Raw genomic sequence first — 22,515 nt, 5'->3', positions numbered from 1 at the left:
CTATTTGAATACGGTTATAAATAGCAGGTAATTCTTGAAAATTTTCATCAGCCACTAACACTTTTATTCAGAGAACTCCGGTGAAACTTTTCATCAACAAACCTACGTTCTACATTGCAATCATGTCTCTTCTTACCATGGGCCAAGAACACAGAGGCACTAGGGAAAACATTGCCTCGTTCATAAGTTTTTCTTGAACATTGCCTCTTTCGTATGTTTACAATTTATTTTTTAAAACTCCAATCTAATGATTGTTTATATTGTTTGTTTTTAAAGGATCCCAAGAAATTTCGTCAACGTTCACACCCTATGCCTTATCCAGACCCATGGTGCGTACCTTACATAGAGCGTGTGGGGTTCGGTCATGTTATGCATGTGGTAAATGCCACAATTGATGTGAAATTTATTCTTGCTTTGTGTGAACGTTGGAGACCAGAGACACACACTTTTCACCTACCAATTGGTGAATGTACCGTCACACTAGAGCACGTGTACATGCTTTAGGATCTTCGAATAGATGGTAAGCCTGTGACTGGAAATGTTCAACAGCCCAACAAACTATGTGTCCAAATGTTGGGCGTAGATCTGGTCGAGGGTGAGGGATCTGCAAAAGCAAGGGGCCAGGGTATTAAACTATCGAGCCTCCAATTTTACCACGACTCTATAAATTTGACTGAGGATTCGTCCGAACAAGAAAAAATAATAAAAACAAGGTTTTACATTATGTTATTGTTTGGGAACTTGCTATTTCCCGAAGGCACGGGAAATAGCATAAACTTTATGTACTTGAGTTTGCTCGAGGACATAGATAGAATAAGCACGTATAGTTGGGGTTCTGCTGTATTGGCTTTCCTATATAGCTCTTTGTATAAAAATGCACAAAATGACCACTGTACATTTTCTGGATGTGCTTTTTTGCTCCAAACATGGGGGTGGTGGAGATTGCCGAGGCTAGCCCCCGAAAATCCTAACGTCTACTCCTTCCCCTACGCAACTAGGTAAATTTATGATGTTATTTCATTTTGTATATTTATTCTATAAATATTTGTAAATAATATTATTTATCTTTTTTTGTTTAGCTTCATTGCAACCGGACTAGATTACAGTCTTACCCCGAAAAATAAAATAATATTTTATCGTCAACTCTTGGATCGTCTCCGAGCACAAGATGTATTACCACTAAATCATTCATCTTCTAACTAATTTATTAATATCAAGCATTATCAATAAATAACATATTTATTTTTTTCTTTGCAGTTTATTTGGAGGCCATATTTGGGATTGGAACATCAACCCAACCCCGAAGATGCAGCTGTTTGGACAGCAAAAACGGCTATCATGCGGTTCACCACTGTGGAGATGCACCAAAGTGACCGTGTCAAACTACAATTCGGAATGCATCAAGAAATCCCAGGCCCCCCAATGTCTTTGGAACCTTGACATCTTAAAAAAGTCAGCCACCAGTGGTATGCCCAAAATTGGAAGGCATTTGCAAAGGAGTTCCGTAAAATGTGGAAAGAGCGTGCCCACTATGTTCTACAATTTCCGGTGGCGCCCAACGAAATGAAGTCGACAAGGGAATATGTAGATTGGTATAGAGAAAATACAAATCCAGAAATGATTGTGTCTGACCCGTTCTATTTGGACGATCCTCGAATGCAACAACCATATTTCCAACAACAACAACCACCACAATATTCCCAACAACAACAAGCACCACAATATTACCAACAACAACAATCACCACCATATTACCAACAACAACCACCACCACCGTATTACCAACAACCACCACCACCGTATTACCAACAACAACCACCACAACACATGTCCACCCCCCAACCAAATCAACACTACATACCACAAACTCAACCCCAATATCATGAAGATTACCAACACCAACCTCAACATTCCCACCACCATCAACAGTCCCAACACCTACCACAAACTCAATCCCCCCACCAACACCAATCCCAACACTTCCATCACGACGATGTCCCGGGCTCTTCCAGTCCTCCACTTAGCCCCGACACAGGTATACAAGAGGATTACCAACAAGACTACTACACACCACAACAGACATTGTTCTTTAGCCAACCCGATTCAACCCTCAACTACCAAAGGCCACATTTCGAGGGCGCACCCAACAGGAGTCAGTTTGTCCCACCGAGACAAAGCCATGAGGGCGCAGAGGGCACCCGCCTTTCCTACAACATTGAAGGGACTTCGACCCAACCACAACGGCAAACGGCAAGGGGACGCGTTAGGACTAGGGGTGGGAATAGGGAAGCACCATGATGCGTTGTTTTTCGCAAGTATACGAACGCGTCAGAGTAATATAAAAGATTGTCGAATCCACAGAGACCAAGTGTCAAGCTATCGTTATCTGTTGTTATGGTGTTTATCAAAGGCAATCAAAATAGGTGTTTTTATAGTGTGCAATGAAAAGTAAAGTATTTAAATAGATTTAATTAATAAAGACAGGGTCGAATGTAATTCACATAACCAATTAATAATCCAGGTACTTGCTAATAGAACTACTTACGGGCAATGTTTCCTACTTTGAAAAGAACTAATTTAACAGGAACTGTCGCTTTCGCGTATTCAGAACCGAGTTGTACTCCCTAATCAAACCCTCTTATTGTCACTTATAAAAAGGCGCGCATTGCGTTAGAGTAGTAAACCTATTTTTAAGAAATATAGTATCTTGACTAAGTTGAAAAGTATTATAACCTGGATTTCTTAACCAAAAGAGGTTCTTACGAACCAGACTCTAAACTTATAAACGCGTCCGAAAATAGTTTTAAAATCTCTTTTCTTCTTAATGTTAAAAACTCCTAATGAACTAAACAAAGCGCTTTCGCTGTTTTTGAAATAGTTAAAAACAATTAAGTTTATAAAGACGTTGGACGGTTTTCGATCTTACCCAACGGAATTGAAGTGCGGGAAAACTTAAGTTGAAAGTTAAAATAGCCCTTAAGTGTTTCTACGAACAATTGTACGGATTATCGGTTCAATTACGATCCTTACATTCTAACCTTTTAGATTTAGTTAGACATGGTAATGTAAAAGTGCATTAATTTAAATAAAAGTAGTGTGAGTGCGGAAAGTAAATAAAAGTAGTGCGAGTGCGGAAAATAAATAAAAGTAGTGCGAGTGCGAGGAAATAAATAATTTAAAGCGAGTGCGAGGAAATAAATAATTTGAAGCGAGTGCGGGAAATAAATAAATTAAAGGCGAGTGCGGGAAATAAATAAAGTAAAGGCGAGTGCGGGAAATAAATAAAGTAAAAGCGAGTGCGGGAAATAAATAAAGTAAAGGCGAGTGCGGGAAATAAATAAGATAAAGACAAGTAATAAAAACCTGCTCCAATCGGAGGGCTGAGTAAATTGCAATGCGGAAATGAAAATGGCGGCAGGATTAACTTCCTTCCAAAGTGCTCCAAACTCGATTATAGACTCTATCACAGACTTGATTACACAATTGTGGTAACACTCCAATGCGAAGCGATTACCACTATAAAATACTGAATATATGCCTAAGTGAAACAAAGTTGCTTCTGAGTTTGCCTCTTTTCTAAGTTTGGATGATTGTAAAAGTGAATTCGCGTTTCTATTTATAAGCAAGTAAAAAGATGGAAATGACTTGGATGCCCTTCAACTTGAAAATAGGAGGGAACCGTTTTTCCTCTTGTGGCGCCCGCCACAAGCACACAATGGGGCGCCTTAGTGGAAGTAGTGGGAAAACGTGGGAGTTGATGGAAGTTGAATTTGACACGTCATGGCAGGGTCTATGGCACCAGCCATGGGGCAGGCCACAAGAACAAAATGCTGAATTTTAGGGTTTTTAGCCCTTTTTCACTCCTCTTCTCGATCGGGGCTCCGATTAAAGTAAAAACCTGAAAACAAAGGAAAACACAGTAATAACACAACAAAATAACAATAAAACAACTAGAATGCATGTGAAATCGGAGTCGAAAATACGTAAATTTCAGTGTTATCAAACTCTCCCACACTTAAACCTTTGCTTGTCCTCAAGCAAAACATTAAAAAGCTCATAAAAGAAAAACGGGTGTAAACGAGTGCTTTAGGTAAAAATTCTAAGTTCAAGTCGGGATGCAGTGATAGGTACTAACTGAGTGAATTAAGGGTATCATGATGACACTAATCCGCAAATACGGACATAAACTTCATTCCTATATTAACCAACCCATATTATCCCACAATACCTAGGCTTGCCTCTTCATCTCTTTTTGTGTCCTTTTCATTCAGGCGCAATCACATTAAGCCCGTTATCCGTACATGCTTCATAGTAGAGTGACCTGTTAGTGATTATGATCTGAGCATGGGTTTTTTGGCACATAAATATGTGTAAACCCTTTTATTGGACCCATCTGTAGTTGTGGGGGATTGGATCGTAATCCGCCCTACCGAGTTCAGTGCCAGATACCTCTGAACCAACCAACAGTGGGTGAGTTTCTTTCTTTTTCTTTTTCTTTTTGTTTTTCTAGCAATTTTTACAATCCTTTGGTTTAAATGACTTTGTGAGGGTCACCTATACCATAGTTGCCTTTTTGCTTTCTTTTATTTTTTTGTTTTTCTGGATCATTCACTTATTTGCATCGGTCCCCTACGTAGAGGATGCGTAGGCCGAAGCTGACTGCTGAGATAAACTACTGAGGACTTATACGGAAATGATGATTAAGGCCATGGTATATGGGGTTTTGGGAATGATTCCTATACTTACGAAGTTTATGGTGCTAAAATAATACTGATGTTTCGCAAAGTTCTCCCAAGTCACCGCATCCTTACTCAAAACATGTCTTTAAAACCTGAAAGCTTTTCGGAATGGCACTGTTTTCTTTTGCAAAAAAATTTTGGCGGGGCTAAAGGTATGGGGAGGTTAGATTATACTAAATATCTACTATATTCGGTGACTCGTCAGACTCATGCATTATACTAAAAAGCAAAATAAATAACTAAAAGGAAATAAACAATCTAAAAACAGTAAAGAAAAAGCGATAAAGGAAAACGAGAAAAGACAATAAAGAAAAGACGATAGAGTCTCCTCCCACACTTAAATCGAACATTGTCCCCAATGTTTCGAAATAAGATAAGGACGAGTTACATGGAAACCTATTGCTGACCACTAGTGCCCTCGCCATCCTGAGGTGGACGATGGGATCGGGTACGACGACGGTCTCTCTGATCCATCCTCGCCTGCAGGGCATCCTGAGCGGTCCTCACGTCTCGAAGGTGACCTAAAATGGTACCCTGAGTGTTTTCTACGAGTGCCATGTGTATCTGGTGGTAGTGTTGTTGACGGGCTTGTGTATCGGTGATCACTTGCAGGGACTATAGAACAGTGTCGTAGGACCTGTCTGTCCTCCACTGCGACTCTTGCATGAAGCGCATGTTATCCGTCATTTGTTGTTGGATGGTAGAGAGTAGGTCGTCACGCCTTTGCTCTCTAGCCATGTGGTCACGCCACATCTCCTCTGTAATATAGAAGTCAGGAGTGGTACCTGCAGAAGAAGAAGATGGTGCAGTGTGTGGTGGTGAAGGAGGTAAGATGGATTAACTTTTCCATAAGAAATTTACATATTTATCGGTGGTTTTTCAAATTTTCAAGTATTGAAAATTTTATCAAACATTCTGAAATCTGAAAGTTTTGAGCCTTAAAATGATATAATTCTGAAAAGTAATATTGATAAGGATTATATTTTAATGTTAGGTTTTGGATTCTTCAGTCTATAAAAGATTATTCTTCATCTCTTAAGAATTAGTGTGATTCTTAATTCATCATAGTGTATCATGAAAGATGATGTAAAATAGAAAGTGGTGTGCTTTCTTGTTTGAGTATTAAGTGTTCATTGTGAAGAGTCTTGATGTGAAGATTGTAATTAAAAATCTTGATACATAGTGAGAAATCCTCTAATCAAAAAAGAGACTAGATGTACCATTCAGTTGGAGAAAGAAAACGAGAATATATATCCTTGTTTAAATTACACATTTAAAAGTGGTTATTCAAATTTTCAAGTATTGAAAATTTTATCAAACACTCTGAAATCCGAAAGTTCTGAGTCTTAAAGTGATATTATTCTGAAAAGTAATATTGTTAAGGATTATATTTTCATGTTAGGTTTGGAATTTTTCAACTTATAAAAGATTATTCTTCATCTCTTAAGAATTAATGTGATTCTTAATTCATCAGGGTTTGGTGAAAGGTGATATAAAATAGAAAGTGGTGTGCTTTCTTGCTTGGGTATTAAGTTTTCATTATGAAGAGTCAATGTATTAAGTGTTCATTGTTCAGAGTCTTGAAATGATGCTTGTAATTAAAAATCATGATACATAGTGAAAATTTCTCTAATAAAAAAAGGGACTAGATATACCATTCAGTTGAAGAAAGAAAACCAAAATATATATGTTTGTGTTTCTCTTCTCCCTTACATTTTATATTCCACATTTTACTTATTATTATTTTTGGATTAATTATAACTTCACAAACCAGCCTCCACTAAAGTAAATTGTCAAAAATAAGCACTTAAATAAAAAAAAATCTAGCTTCTTATGTTTTTTTCGTTTAAAAACCATGTCAAGCAATTATATATATATATATATATATATATATATATATATATATATATATATATATATATATATATATATATGTTATCAAATTAATTAAAAAAGCTTTTTTTATTCGTACCCATTTTTAATGATAGTGCAAGAAAGCTAGGGAAAACATAAAGGAGGATGGATTTTTATTTTCAATTTTCACGTGCAAGACCTTTTCTAAGTTGTTTCCAAATACTTATATGCTTCCTAATGCAATGATGCACATAAAGAATCCGAGGATACCGTCCAATATACATTAATGTTAAAGTATCGTAATTTTGACATCATACCAAACATATCTAACGGAAGTCGCACTCACACATATTTCTATATTGTTGGATTCTATGTTGATTTAACCATTGTATGAACCTTTTGATATATAATGTCATTCAATTGCTTCTTGTTCATAATGCTTTTTATGTGAGATACTCTTTTAATCTGATTTTGGGCATATAGGGAATAATGACCATTAGTCTATGTGTTAAACCTAGGAAATTGTTGTACTTATGTTGGTTGAATAGAAATAGGAGAACCCGAGTAGAGGCATAGGAAATTAACGTTTTATACATCGTCTAACCATGCTTACGCTGGTGGACTAGAGATAAGAAGCTCCAAGTATTGGTTATTGAGTTATTTCGTGAGGGATCGACTATAACAGTTTTTTTAATTCGTTGTGGTGTTATGGTGATAAGATCATTCATACATGACATCAATCATCAACAATAGAGAAATAGGGGATTATAGAACACAACCTAACCTCTTTTATGATATTGTTTAATCGTTTATTTACTTTTCGCACTGAAACTCGAAAACGCCTTCTTACTAGTTTTCTATATATTGCACACATATTGTCTTGCTTGAAGGTAGTCCCTGTGGACTCGATCTTTTTACTATTGCGAAATTATCGGTACACTTATCGAGAAGTCATCAGTATCAAATGCTAAACAAAAACTACCAAACGATGTAGTTTTTCATCATCGAAAAGAGGGAGACTGTGAAGAAGGTGTCTCTTATAATCTTGGTTGAATTTTTATAAATACAACCATATCAACAAATAAGAAAAATGAAAGGACCTTAAATATCAAAAGCACAAAATGACAAACTCATTAGTTAAAGTCAAACGTCTTTAAAGTATTTGTCTTTACATTTGATAGATTACCTTTTAAGTTCAAATATCACTTCAAGACTTATAAAAACTTATAAAATCAAAAAATAACTTGTTTCCAACATACAAAAAGAGAAGATAAAAATAATTATGGTAATAGATTATCATACATAATCAATTACATGTTGGTGTAACCTGTTTTCAACATAAAAGAGGTAAAAGCACAATGGTAATCGATTACCATATATGTTTAATCGATTACATGATGTTGGATATGTATTTTTTTCTCACATTAAAAACATGTAATCGATTACATCAGTCTGACAACCTATTTTTTCACGAACTAATGTCTTTTTATGCATTATTCAAGTTGTGCAGTGGTTCATCATACCTCTTCAAAGTATAATAATGATTCATGGTGTCTTCTTAAAGTCTATAAATTTATGTTTAATTTCTAAACACTTTTAACTTTTGCATAAGAAATTTACACATTTATAAGTGGTTATTCAAATTTTTGACTATTGAAAATTTTATCAAACATTCTGAAACTCGAAATTCCTGAGCTTTAAAGTGATATTGTTCTGAAAAATAATATTGATAAGGATTATATTTTCATGTTAGGTTTGGGATTCTTCGGCCTATAAAAGATTATTCTTCATCTTTTAAGAATTTGTGTGATTCTTAATTCACCAGTGTTTGGTGAAAGATGATATAAAATAAAAAAGTGGTGTACTTTCTTGTTTGAATATTAAGTGTTCATTGTAAAGAGTATGAGTATTAAGTGTTCATTAAGAATAATCTTGGTGTGAGACTTGTAATTAAAAATCTTGATACATAACAAAAAAATCCTCTAAAAAAAGGACTAGATATACCATTCAGATGGAGAAAACAAATCAGAATATATATCATTTGTGTTTCTAGCTTCTTAATTTTTTTCGTTTGAAAAACATGTCAAACAATCATATATATATATATATATATATATATATATATATATATATATATATATATATATATATATATATATATATATATATATATATATATATATATTAACAAATTAATTTAAAAAAAACGTTTTTTATTCATAGCCATTTTTAGTGATAGTGCAAGAAAGCTAGGGAAAACATAAAGGAGGATGGATTTTTATTTTCAATTTTCATGTGCAAGACCAAATTATTTGTTATTGGAATGACAAATTATGAAACAATTTTCAATTGCAAAAAGATGTTTAACTGTTAAATTGGTAACAACCATTCATCAACATAAGTTTTAAGATAATTATGATAATTATCAAACATCTTGAATGATCAACAATTATTATGATTAACTAAGAATGTAAACACTCTACATTGACAGTATATAAATAAACAATAATGGATGTCAAGATTGTATTGTATAATTTCAGAAAACATATTTTTCAATAAAAGAGGTTAGATTGTGATGCAACCAGCATTCAAATCAAAGAAACCTTACTAGAATTACTGCCAAGTAATCAAACAAGATAAAAACTATTTTCAGATTCCAAAGACGGCCTTGCTGATAAAGTATATGTTCTACACTGACATCAATACTACAAAATATATCATTTTGGTAAGCAATTGAAAGAATCGCTGCAAGTAAAGTATAGAGATGCAATGGATTCACTTACACAACATTCCTTCATCATCACCGGCAAACTGCCAAAGAACAAGTTGCATTGTATAAGATTAAGTACTTGGAGTTGGAGGTTTGTTAAATTCTACGACTCAAAATTACATGTGACGACGTCAGATATCAATTCAGCTGCAATAACTCCAATACAAATTTTAATCAGACGAGTGTAATACTCACAAGTAATTGATTTAGTTTTAATCTTCAAGGTTGTTGAAATTTTTTGAAATGCCAATCAAAAAATTATTTACGACAATGAATGCTTACGATCTGATTCTTTGTCTTCGTCATACCATCTTAGGTTTGACATAATAATTCTATTAATGGTGACGCACACTTGAAAAGAAGCTTACTTGGCAATCCAATTTAGAAGCTAAAAATGGAACTCACATACAAAACAAAAATACTAATCTTATCTTAAATTAGCAGCACGCCAAATTTAACAAAACAAAAATGGATTACAGAGAGAAAAAAAGTTATAGTAAAAACTAACAAAATCATTCCAGATCCAACTTTCTGTCCATTACCTAAAAATAGCAATTAATAATATTTCATTACTGTATATAAAATCCAAAACTCAAATTTCAAATCTATCAACTTTTTCAAAACATCAAAATCCCAGGACTCTCTCTATCTATCCTATTCCAAGATATGGCGTCTTCATCGCAAAAGATACTTGTAACCGGCGGGGCCGGTTTCATTGGCGCTCACACTGTTGTTCAGCTTCTCAAAGACGGGTTTCATGTTTCCATCATTGATAATTTTGATAATTCTGCTATGGAAGCAGTGGACCGTGTTCGTGAAATTGTTGGTCCAAACCTTTCACAGAATCTTGAATTCACACTGGGAGATCTCAGGAATAAAGATGATTTGGAGAAACTTTTCTCAAAAACTAAATTCGATGCTGTCATTCATTTTGCTGGGTTAAAAGCAGTTGGTGAAAGTGTTGCAAATCCTCGTCGTTATTTTGATAATAATCTTGTTGGCACCATCAACCTCTATGAAGTTATGGCTAAGCACAATTGCAAAAACATGGTTTTCTCATCGTCTGCCACTGTTTATGGCCAACCTAAAAAGATGCCATGTGTGGAGGATATTGAGTTACAAGCAACGAACCCTTATGGACGGACGAAGCTTTTCCTTGAAGAAATCGCACGAGATATTTCGAAAGCTGAGCCGGAATGGAGAATCATTTTACTGAGATACTTTAATCCAGTTGGGGCACATGAAAGTGGTAAACTGGGTGAAGATCCTAGAGGCATCCCAAATAACCTCATGCCTTATATACAGCAAGTAGCCGTTGGAAGATTACCCGAGCTCAATGTATATGGTCATGATTATCCTACAAAGGATGGCTCTGCGGTACGGGACTATATCCACGTGATGGACTTAGCAAATGGTCACATTGCCGCCCTGAGAAAGCTTTTCGCAACGAAAAACATAGGTTGTACGGCTTACAATTTGGGAACCGGTCGCGGTACATCTGTGCTTGAAATGGTTGACGCATTTAATAAAGCTTCTGGTAAGAAAATCGCATTGAAATTGTGTCCGAGAAGGCCAGGAGATCCTATAGAGGTTTATGCATCTACAGAGAAAGCAGAGAGAGAACTCGGTTGGAAGGCCAAATATGGTGTGGAGGAGATGTGCAGGGATCAGTGGAATTGGGCAAAGAACAACCCGTGGGGTTACTCGGGAAAGCCTTGAATAAGCTAGACAAATACACTACTCATCTACCGATATTTTGTATACAAATAGGCCTCCCATTGTTAAAGAGTACTTGAAGCATGTATATGTCAAACACTAATTTTAACCGCTAATTGAAACCAACATTCAATAACTAATACAACTAAATTGCTTAAATGGCTCAAATGGCTCAAAATTCTGAAACGTAATAGGGTTTAACAAAATGTTGTTAAACTACAATCTAAGCCGCGACATCAAAGGTTTCTAACGTCTCTGCAATGTAACCATAATTGAAACTCTAACAGTAGTCTTTGAATGTGATTCATAGCGATATATCAAATTCCGCGATTTAAAAACAAACATCCAATTACCTAATAAACACAAACTGTTTAAATGACTATGAATATTGAAACTTCAGAGGGTTTACAAACAAATGAAACAACAAGATATCATAAAATTTCATCTGTTTCTTCTTCGCTATTACAAAGCTACGATTTTGATGGTTGAAAGGAATGTAGCAAAGACAATAGTAACATAAAATTGAAATGAGGCAAGGCTAAAACAAAGCAACAGTGCAAGTAATAATAGCTTTTCTTCATAGAAAAGTTTGAGAATTCAGAAAAAAAAAAGTAAAAGGAAAGAGAAAAAAGACACTAACATTTGTCATCTTCTCATCTCTGTTTCCAGCAACGGAACAGACGAAAGTTTGTTGAGCGGAAACTTTAGACTCTCTAATTTTAACTTTTCAGGAACTTGATGATTTTGCTTCTGAGTCTGTTCATGTTTTATACTGTAATCGGAAAGAAAAGGGTAGTAAATTGTTTTCATGGGTTAATGGTGTTGCTATTAATTGATATGTTTGAGTATTTTACTTTATTTATCCCTATTAGTCTTACATATGTACTGTCTTTGGTACATTTGAAGGTATTAAAGAAAATGAAAAAATCTTTATTTTTATAGCTAGCGTTTTATCTTCTTCTCATCTTTAGAGTATTAGGGTTTTCTAATTCTTTATTTTTATAGCTAGGGTTTTATCTTCTTCTCAGCTTTAGAGTATTAGGGTTTTCTAATTCTTTATTTTTATAGCTAGCGTTTTATCTTCTTCTCAGCTTTAGAGTATTAGGGTTTTCTAATAGTTTTGATAGTGTTCACTTTTAAAGTTTATCATATATCCTTCCTCCAAAGAATTCAAATCATGCTCAATTCAATGACCTAGAACTTCAATCTGTCTATCTTGTCATGCAAGCATTTGCTGCTTCAGAAAGATTGAGAATGTGATTTACCATATGCACATCTTATTACTCCTCTCTTTATAGAAATGAGGCAAGGCTAAAACAAAGCAACAGTGCAAGTAATAATAGCTTTTCTTCATAGAAAAGTTTGAGAATTCAGAAAGAAAAAAAAAGTAAAAGGAAAGAGAAAATAGACACTAACATTTGTCATCTTCTCATCTCTGTTTCCAGCAACGGAACAGACGAAAGTTTGTTGAGCGGAAACTTTAGACTCTCTATTTTTAACTTTTCAGGAACTTGATGATTTTGCTTCTGAGTCTGTTCATGTTTTATACTGTAATCGGAAAGAAAAGGGTAGTAAATTGTTTTCATGGGTTAATGGTGTTGCTATTAATTGAGATGTTTGAGTATTTTACTTTATTTATCCCTATTAGTCTTACATATGTACTGTCTTTGGTACATTTGAAGGTATTAAAGAAAATGAAAAAATCTTCATTTTTATAGCTAGCGTTTTATCTTCTTCTCAGCTTTAGAGTATTAGGGTTTTCTAATTCTTTATTTTTATAGCTAGGGTTTTATCTTCTTCTCAGCTTTAGAGTATTAGGGTTTTCTAATTCTTTATATTTATAGCTAGCGTTTTATCTTCTTCTCAGCTTTAGAGTATTAGGGTTTTCTAATAGTTTTGATAGTGTTCACTTCTAAAGTTTATGATATATCCTTCCTCCAAAGAATTCAAATCATGCTAATTCAATGACCTAGAACTTCAATCTGTCTATCTTGTCATGCAAGCATTTGCTGCTTCAGAAAGATTGAGAATGTGATTTACCATATGCACATCTTATTACTCCTCTCTTTAAGTACTATAATGTCGATACGAGTGGGGGACTAAAGATAGAGATGGACACTCGTGATCATCGAGTTGAAGTCGATGTTATTAACAAAATTGATATAATAAGGGATCATGTTTATTACTGCCTCAAACATAAGAGTGAACTAAATCATCTATATATGATTCTTCTCCATTTTCTTCCTCAGCATCTACTTTTGCGTTTGAAGGTGGGCCTACAAACTAAATGATTATGGATGAGTTACTTAGCATTTGAAGGTTTATAACTCAAGAATTTGATGGACTTCGTCAGGATATGGATGGTATCTCACAAAGGCTAAATGAACTAGACGCATTTCAAGAGGATGATGATGATTTTAGTTGCTCGTTTAGTGCTTATGTCTTAGCCGCATGCTTTATGACTTGTATATTTTTGTGGTTTTGGTGGTTATTTGCATGGTCTATCTGAATTATTTGATGGTTGTCCTATGATTGTTTCATTAACTATCATATGGGTTTTCTCTATGTCTTTATGCTATGTTTATTGGATGCCACATGAATTATTATTGTTTTTCTTTTCTTTTTTATAATGTTAAAAGGGGCACAAAAGATATGCATGTTTTTTTTGTTTATCTTATTTCAGGACACTAAAGATTTAATTGCAAAATAAATGGGGAGATATCAAATGCTAAACAAGATAAGGGGAAGTATCAAATGTTAAATAAAAACTATCAAATGATGTAGTTTGTCATCATAAAAAAAGGGGGAGATTGTGAAGAAGATCTCTCCTATAATCTTAGTTGAATTTTTATAAATACATCGACATGAACAATGAAGAAAAAGGTAAAGACCTTAAATATCAAAAGCACAAAATGAAAAATTCATTAGTTAAAGTCAAAAATTATTTAAAGTATTTGCCTTTACATTTGATAGATTACCTTTTAAGTTCAAATATCACTTCAAGGCTTATAAAAACTTGCAAAATCAAAAAACAACTTATTTCCAACATACAAAAAGAGAAGATAAAAACCATTATGGTAATTGATTACCATACATATGTAATCAATTACATGTCGGTGCAACTTGTTTTCAACATAAAAGAGGTAAAAAAACACAATGGTAATCGATTACCATATATATTTAATCGATTACATGATGTTGGATATGTATTTTTTTTTCTCACATTGAAAACATATAATCGATTACATCAACCTGCCAACCTATTTTTTTCACGAACCAGTGTCTTTTTATGCATTGTTCAAGTTTTGCAGTGGTTTATGATGCCTCTTCAAAGCGTTATAATCATTCATGGTGCCTTCTTAAAATCTATAAATCCTTGTTTAATTTCTTAAAAAAATTAACTTTTCCATAAGAAATTTACATATTTATCGGCGGTTATTCAAACTTTCAAGTATTGAAAATTTTATCAAACATTCTGAAATCTGAAAGTTTTGAGCCTTAAAATGATATAATTCTGAAAAGTAATATTGATAAGGATTATATTTTAATGTTAGGTTTTGGATTCTTCAGTCTATAAAAGATTATTCTTCATCTCTTAAGAATTAGTGTGATTCTTAATTCATCATAGTGTATCATGAAAGATGATGTAAAATAGAAAGTGGTGTGCTTTCTTGTTTGGGTATTAAGTGTTCATTGTGAAGAGTCTTGATGTGAAGATTGTAATTAAAAATCTTGATACATAGTGAGAAATCCTCTAATCAAAAAAGAGACTAGATGTACCATTCAGTTGGAGAAAGCAAACGAGAATATATATCCTTGTTTAATTTACACATTTATAAGTGGTTATTCAAATTTTCAAGTATTGAAAATTTTATCAAACACTCTGAAATCCGAAAGTTCTGAGTCTTAAAATGATATTATTCTGAAAAGTAATATTGTTAAGGATTATATTTTCATGTTAGGTTTGGAATTTTTCAACTTATAAAAGATTATTCTTCATCTCTTAAGAATTAATGTGATTCTTAATTCATCAGTGTTTGGTGAAAGGTGATATAAAATAGAAAGTGGTGTGCTTTCTTGCTTGGGTATTAAGTTTTCATTATGAAGAGTCTGTGTATTAAGTGTTCGTTGTTCAGAGTCTTGATATGATGCTTGTAATTAAAAATCTTGATACATAGTGAAAATTTCTCTAATAAAAAAAGGGACTAGATATACCATTCAGTTGAAGAAAGAAAACCAAAATATATATGTTTGTGTTTCTCTTCTCCCTTACATTTTATATTCCACATTTTACCTATTATTATTTTTGGATTAATTATAACTTCACAAACCAGCCTCCACTAAAGTAAATTGTCATAAATAAGCACTTAAATAAAAATAAAAATCTAACTTCTTATGTTTTTTTCGTTTAAAAACCATGTCAAACAATTATATATATATATATATATATATGTTATCAAATTAATTAAAAAAGCTTTTTTTATTCGTACCCATTTTTAATGATAGTGCAAGAAAGCTAGGGAAAACATAAAGGGGGATGGATTTTTATTTTCAATTTTCACGTGCAAGACCTTTTCTAAGTTGTTTCCAAATACTTATATGCTTCCTAATGCTATGATGCACATAAAGAATCCGAGGATACCGTCCAATATACATTAATGTTAAAGTATCGTAATTTTGACATCATACAAAACATATCTAACGGAAGTCGCACTCACACATATTTCTATATTGTTGGATTCTATGTTGATTTAACCATTGTATGAACCTTTTGATCTATAATGTCATTCAATTGCTTCTTGTTCATAATGCTTTTTATGTGAGATACTCTTTTAATCTGATTTTGGGCATATAGGGAATAATGACCATTAGTCTATGTGTTAAACCTAGGAAATTGTTGTACTTATGTTGGTTGAATAGAAATAGGAGAACCCGAGTAGAGGCATAGGAAATTAACGTTTTATACATCGTCTAACCATGCTTACGCTGGTGGACTAGAGATAGAAAGCTCCAAGTAGTGGTTATTGAGTTATTTCGTGAGGGATCGACTATAATAGTTTTTTTAATTCGTTGTGGTGTTATGGTGATAAGATCATTCATACATGACATCAATCATCAACAATAGAGAAATAGGGGATTATAGAACAGAACCTAACCTCTTTTATGATATTGTTTAATCGTTTATTTCCTTTTCGCATTGAAACTCGAAAACGCCTTCTTACTAGTTTTCTATATATTGCACACATATTGTCTTGCTTGAAGGTAGTCCCTGTGGACTCGATCTTTTTACTATTGCGAAATTATCGGTACACTTATCGAGAAGTCATCAGTATCAAATGCTAAACAAAAACTACCAAACGATGTAGTTTTTCATCATCAAAGAGAGGGAGACTGTGAAGAAGGTGTCTCTTATAATCTTGGTTGAATTTTTATAAATACAACCATATCAACAAATAAGAAAAATGAAAGGACCTTAAATATAAAAAGCTCAAAATGACAAACTCATTAGTTAAAGTCAAAAGTCTTTAAAGTATTTGTCTTTACATTTGATAGATTACCTTTTAAGTTCAAATATCACTTCAAGACTTATAAAAACTTATAAAATCAAAAAATAACTTGTTTCCAACATACAAAAAGAGAAGATAAAAATAATTATGGTAATAGATTATCATACATAATCAATTACATGTTGGTGTAACCTGTTTTCAACATAAAAGAGGTAAAAGCACAATGGTAATCGATTACCATATATGTTTAATCGATTACATGATGTTGGATATGTATTTTTTTTCTCACATTAAAGACATGTAATCGATTACATCAGTCTGACAACCTATTTTTTCACGAACTAATGTCTTTTTATGCATTATTCAAGTTGTGCAGTGGTTCATCATACCTCTTCAAAGTATAATAATGATTCATGGTGTCTTCTTAAAGTCTATAAATTCTTGTTTAATTTCTAAACACTTTTAACTTTTACATAAGAAATTTACACATTTATAAGTGGTTATTCAAATTTTTGACTATTGAAAATTTTATCAAACATTCTGAAACTCGAAATTCCTGAGCTTTAAAGTGATATTGTTCTGAAAAATAATATTGATAAGGATTATATTTTCATGTTAGGTTTGGGATTCTTCGGCCTATAAAAGATTATTCTTCATCTTTTAAGAATTTGTGTGATTCTTAATTCACCAGTGTTTGATGAAAGATGATATAAAATAAAAAAGTGGTGTACTTTCTTGTTTGAATATTAAGTGTTCATTGTAAAGAGTATGAGTATTAAGTGTTCATTAAGAATAATCTTGGTGTGAGACTTGTAATTAAAAATCTTGATACATAAGAAAAAAAAATCCTCTAAAAAAAGGACTAGATATACCATTCAGATGGAGAAAACAAATCAGAATATATATCATTTGTGTTTCTAGCTTCTTAATTTTTTTCGTTTGAAAACATGTCAAACAATATATATATATATATATATATATATATATATATATATATATATATATATATATATATATATATATATATATATATATATATATATATATATATATATATATATATATATATATATATATATATATATTATCAAATTAATTTAAAAAAAACGTTTTTTATTCATAGCCATTTTTAGTGATAGTGCAAGAAAGCTAGGGAAAACATAAAGGAGGATGGATTTTTATTTTCAATTTTCATGTGCAAGACCAAATTATTTGTTATTGGAATGACAAATTATGAAACAATTTTCAATTGCAAAAAGATGTTTAACTGTTAAATTGGTAACAACCATTCATCAACATAAGTTTTAAGATAATTATGATAAATATCAAACATCTTGAATGATCAACAATTATTATGATTAACTAAGAATGTAAACACTCTACATTGACAGTATATAAATAAACAATAATGGATGTCAAGATTGTATTGTATAATTTCAGAAAACATATTTTTCAATAAAAGAGGTTAGATTGTGATGCAACCAGCATTCAAATCAAAGAAACCTTACTAGAATTACTGCCAAGTAATCAAACAAGATAAAAACTATTTTCAGATTCCAAAGACGGCCTTGCTGATAAAGTATATGTTCTACACTGACATCAATACTACAAAATATATCATTTTGGTAAGCAATTGAAAGAATCGCTGCAAGTAAAGTATAGAGATGCAATGGATTCACTTACACAACATTCCTTCATCATCACAGGCAAACTGCCAAAGAACAAGTTGCATTGTATAAGATTAAGTACTTGGAGTTGGAGGTTTGTTAAATTCTACGACTCAAAATTACATGTGACGACGTCAGATATCAATTCAGCTGCAATAACTCCAATACAAATTTTAATCAGACGAGTGTAATACTCACAAGTAATTGATTTAGTTTTAATCTTCAAGGTTGTTGAAATTTTTTGAAATGCCAATCAAAAAATTATTTACGACAATGAATGCTTACGATCTGATTCTTTGTCTTCGTCATACCATCTTAGGTTTGACATAATAATTCTATTAATGGTGACGCACACTTGAAAAGAAGCTTACTTGGCAATCCAATTTAGAAGCTAAAAATGGAACTCACATACAAAACAGAAATACTAATCTTATCTTAAATTAGCAGCACGCCAAATTTAACAAAACAAAAATGGATTACAGAGAGAAAAAAAGTTACAGTAAAAACTAACAAAATCATTCCAGATCCAACTTTCTGTCCATTACCTAAAAATAGCAATTAATAATATTTCATTACTGTATATAAAATCCAAAACTCAAATTTCAAATCTATCAACTTTTTCAAAACATCAAAATCCCAGGACTCTCTCTATCTATCCTATTCCAAGATATGGCGTCTTCATCGCAAAAGATACTTGTAACCGGCGGGGCCGGTTTCATTGGCGCTCACACTGTTGTTCAGCTTCTCAAAGACGGGTTTCATGTTTCCATCATTGATAATTTTGATAATTCTGCTATGGAAGCAGTGGACCGTGTTCGTGAAATTGTTGGTCCAAACCTTTCACAGAATCTTGAATTCACACTGGGAGATCTCAGGAATAAAGATGATTTGGAGAAACTTTTCTCAAAAACTAAATTCGATGCTGTCATTCATTTTGCTGGGTTAAAAGCAGTTGGTGAAAGTGTTGCAAATCCTCGTCGTTATTTTGATAATAATCTTGTTGGCACCATCAACCTCTATGAAGTTATGGCTAAGCACAATTGCAAAAACATGGTTTTCTCATCGTCTGCCACTGTTTATGGCCAACCTAAAAAGATGCCATGTGTGGAGGATATTGAGTTACAAGCAACGAACCCTTATGGACGGACGAAGCTTTTCCTTGAAGAAATCGCACGAGATATTTCGAAAGCTGAGCCGGAATGGAGAATCATTTTACTGAGATACTTTAATCCAGTTGGGGCACATGAAAGTGGTAAACTGGGTGAAGATCCTAGAGGCATCCCAAATAACCTCATGCCTTATATACAGCAAGTAGCCGTTGGAAGATTACCCGAGCTCAATGTATATGGTCATGATTATCCTACAAGGGATGGCTCTGCGGTACGGGACTATATCCACGTGATGGACTTAGCAAATGGTCACATTGCCGCCCTGAGAAAGCTTTTCGCAACGGAAAACATAGGTTGTACGGCTTACAATTTGGGAACCGGTCGCGGTACATCTGTGCTTGAAATGGTTGACGCATTTAATAAAGCTTCTGGTAAGAAAATCGCATTGAAATTGTGTCCGAGAAGGCCAGGAGATGCTATAGAGGTTTATGCATCTACAGAGAAAGCAGAGAGAGAACTCGGTTGGAAGGCCAAATATGGTGTGGAGGAGATGTGCAGGGATCAATGGAATTGGGCAAAGAACAACCCGTGGGGTTACTCGGGAAAGCCTTGAATCAGCTAGACAACTACACTACTCATCTACCGATATTTTGTATACAAATAGGCCTCCCATTGTTAAAGAGTACTTGAAGCATGTATATGTCAAACACTAATTTTAACCGCTAATTGAAACCAACATTCAATAACTAATAAAACTAAATTGCTTAAATGGCTCAAATGGCTCAAAATTCTGAAACGTAATAGGGTTTAACAAAATGTTGTTAAACTACAATCTAAGCCGCGACATCAAAGGTTTCTAACGTCTCTGCAATGTAATCATAATTGAAACCCTAACAGTAGTCTTTGAATGTGATTCATAGCGATATATCAAATTCCGCGATTTAAAAACCAACATTCAATTGCCTAATAAACACAAACTGTTTAAATGACTATGAATATTGAAACTTCAGAGGGTTTACAAACAAATGAGTCAACAAGATATCATAAAATTTCATTTGTTTCTTCTTCGCTATTACAAAGCTACGATTTTGATGGTTGAAAGGAATGTAGCAAACACAATAGTAACATAAAATTGAAATGAGGCAAGGCTAAAACAAAGCAACAGTGCAAGTAATAATAGCTTTTCTTCATAGAAAAGTTTGAGAATTCAGAAAGAAAAAAAAGTAAAAGGAAAGAGAAAAAAGACACTAACATTTGTCATCTTCTCATCTCTGTTTCCAGCAACGGAACAGACGAAAGTTTGTTGAGCGGAAACTTTAGACTCTCTAATTTTAACTTTTCAGGAACTTGATGATTTTGCTTCTGAGTCTGTTCATGTTTTATACTGTAATCGGAAAGAAAAGGGTAGTAAATTGTTTTAATGGGTTAATGGTGTTGCTATTAATTGAGATGTTTGAGTATTTTACTTTATTTATCCCTATTAGTCTTACATATGTACTGTCTTTGGTACATTTGAAGGTATTAAAGAAAATGAAAAAATCTTTATTAATATAGCTAGCGTTTTATCTTCTTCTCAGCTTTAGAGTATTAGGGTTTTCTAATAGTTTTGATAGTGTTCACTTTTAGAGTTTATGATATATCCTTCCTCTAAAGAATTCAAATCATGCTCAATTCAATGACCTAGAACTTCAATCTGTCTATCTTGTCATGCAAGCATTTGCTGCGTCAGAAAGATTGAGAATGTGATTTACCATATGCACATCTTATTACTCCTCTCTTTAAGTACTATAATGTCGATACGAGTGGGGGACTAAAGATAGAGATGGACACTCGTGATCATCGAGTTGAAGTCGATGTTATCAACAAAATGGATATAATAAGGGATCATGTTGATTACTGCCTCAAACATAAGAGTGAACTAAATCATCTATATATGATTCTTCTCCATTTTCTTCCTCAGCATCTACTTTTGCGTTTGAAGGTGGGCCTACAAACTAAATGATTATGGATGAGTTACTTAGCATTTGAAGGTTTATAACTCAAGAATTTGATGGACTTCGTCAGGATATGGATGGTATCTCACAAAGGCTAAATGAACTAGACGCATTTCAAGAGGATGATGATGATTTTAGTTGCTCGTTTAGCGCTTATGTCTTAGCCGCATGCTTTATGACTTGTATATTTTTGTGGTTTTGGTGGTTATTTGCATGGTCTATCTGAATTATTTGATGGTTGTCCTATGATTGTTTCATTAACTAACATATGGGTTTTCTCTATGTCTTTATGCTATGTTTATTGGATGCCACATGAATTATTATTGTTTTTCTTTTTTTTTTATAATGTTAAAAGGGGCACAAAAGATATGCATGTTTTTTTTGTTTATCTTATTTCAGGACACTAAAGCTTTAATTGCAAAATAAATGGGGAGATATCAAATGCTAAACAAGATAAGGGGAAGTATCAAATGTTAAATAAAAACTATCAAATGATGTAGTTTGTCATCATAAAAAAAGGGGGAGATTGTGAAGAAGATCTCTCCTATAATCTTAGTTGAATTTTTATAAATACATCGACATCAACAATGAAGAAAAAGGTAAAGACCTTAAATATCAAAAGCACAAAATGAAAAACTCATTAGTTAAAGTCAAAAATCTTTAAAGTATTTGTCTTTACATTTTATAGATTACCTTTTAAGTTCAAATATCACTTCAAGGCTTATTAAAACTTGCAAAATCAAAAAACAACTTATTTCCAACATACAAAAAGAGAAGATAAAAACCATTATGGTAATTGATTACCATCCATATGTAATCAATTACATGTCGGTGCAACTTGTTTTCAACATAAAAGAGGTACAAAAACACAATGGTAATCGATTACCATATATATTTAATCGATTACATGATGTTGGATATGTATTTTTTTTCTCACATTAAAAACATATAATCGATTACATCAACCTGCCAACCTATTTTTTTCACGAACCAGTGTCTTTTTATGCATTGTTCAAGTTTTGCAGTGGTTTATGATGCCTCTTCAAAGCGTTATAATCATTCATGGTGCCTTCTTAAAGTCTATAAATCCTTGTTTAATTTCTTAAAAAAATTAACTTTTCCATAAGAAATTTACATATTTATCGGTGGTTATTCAAAT

General features: G+C 33.0%; 3 protein-coding genes across 3 annotated transcripts in view; all 3 read left to right on the top strand.

The window, feature by feature from the left end:
• Positions 1–22,515, top strand: part of LOC127125682 (bifunctional UDP-glucose 4-epimerase and UDP-xylose 4-epimerase 1-like) — a 94,113-nt gene that overhangs the window by 45,347 nt on the left and 26,251 nt on the right. The gene's annotated exons all lie outside the window — the stretch shown is intronic.
• On the top strand, positions 9,977–11,082 carry LOC127125673 (bifunctional UDP-glucose 4-epimerase and UDP-xylose 4-epimerase 1-like). Its single transcript, XM_051054473.1, has one exon. It carries the CDS (start codon positions 10,030–10,032, stop codon positions 11,080–11,082), a length of 1,053 nt encoding a protein of 350 aa, XP_050910430.1. The 5' UTR covers positions 9,977–10,029.
• LOC127125665 (bifunctional UDP-glucose 4-epimerase and UDP-xylose 4-epimerase 1-like) lies at positions 18,606–19,975 on the top strand. Its single transcript, XM_051054460.1, has one exon. It carries the CDS (start codon positions 18,923–18,925, stop codon positions 19,973–19,975), a length of 1,053 nt encoding a protein of 350 aa, XP_050910417.1. The 5' UTR covers positions 18,606–18,922.

This window comes from Lathyrus oleraceus, chromosome 1, assembly GCF_024323335.1.
Source record: "Lathyrus oleraceus cultivar Zhongwan6 chromosome 1, CAAS_Psat_ZW6_1.0, whole genome shotgun sequence".
Taxonomy (NCBI): domain Eukaryota; kingdom Viridiplantae; phylum Streptophyta; class Magnoliopsida; order Fabales; family Fabaceae; genus Lathyrus; species Lathyrus oleraceus.
The sequence above is the reverse complement of the archived record's forward strand: the minus strand, read 5'-3'. Positions and strand labels throughout refer to the sequence as shown.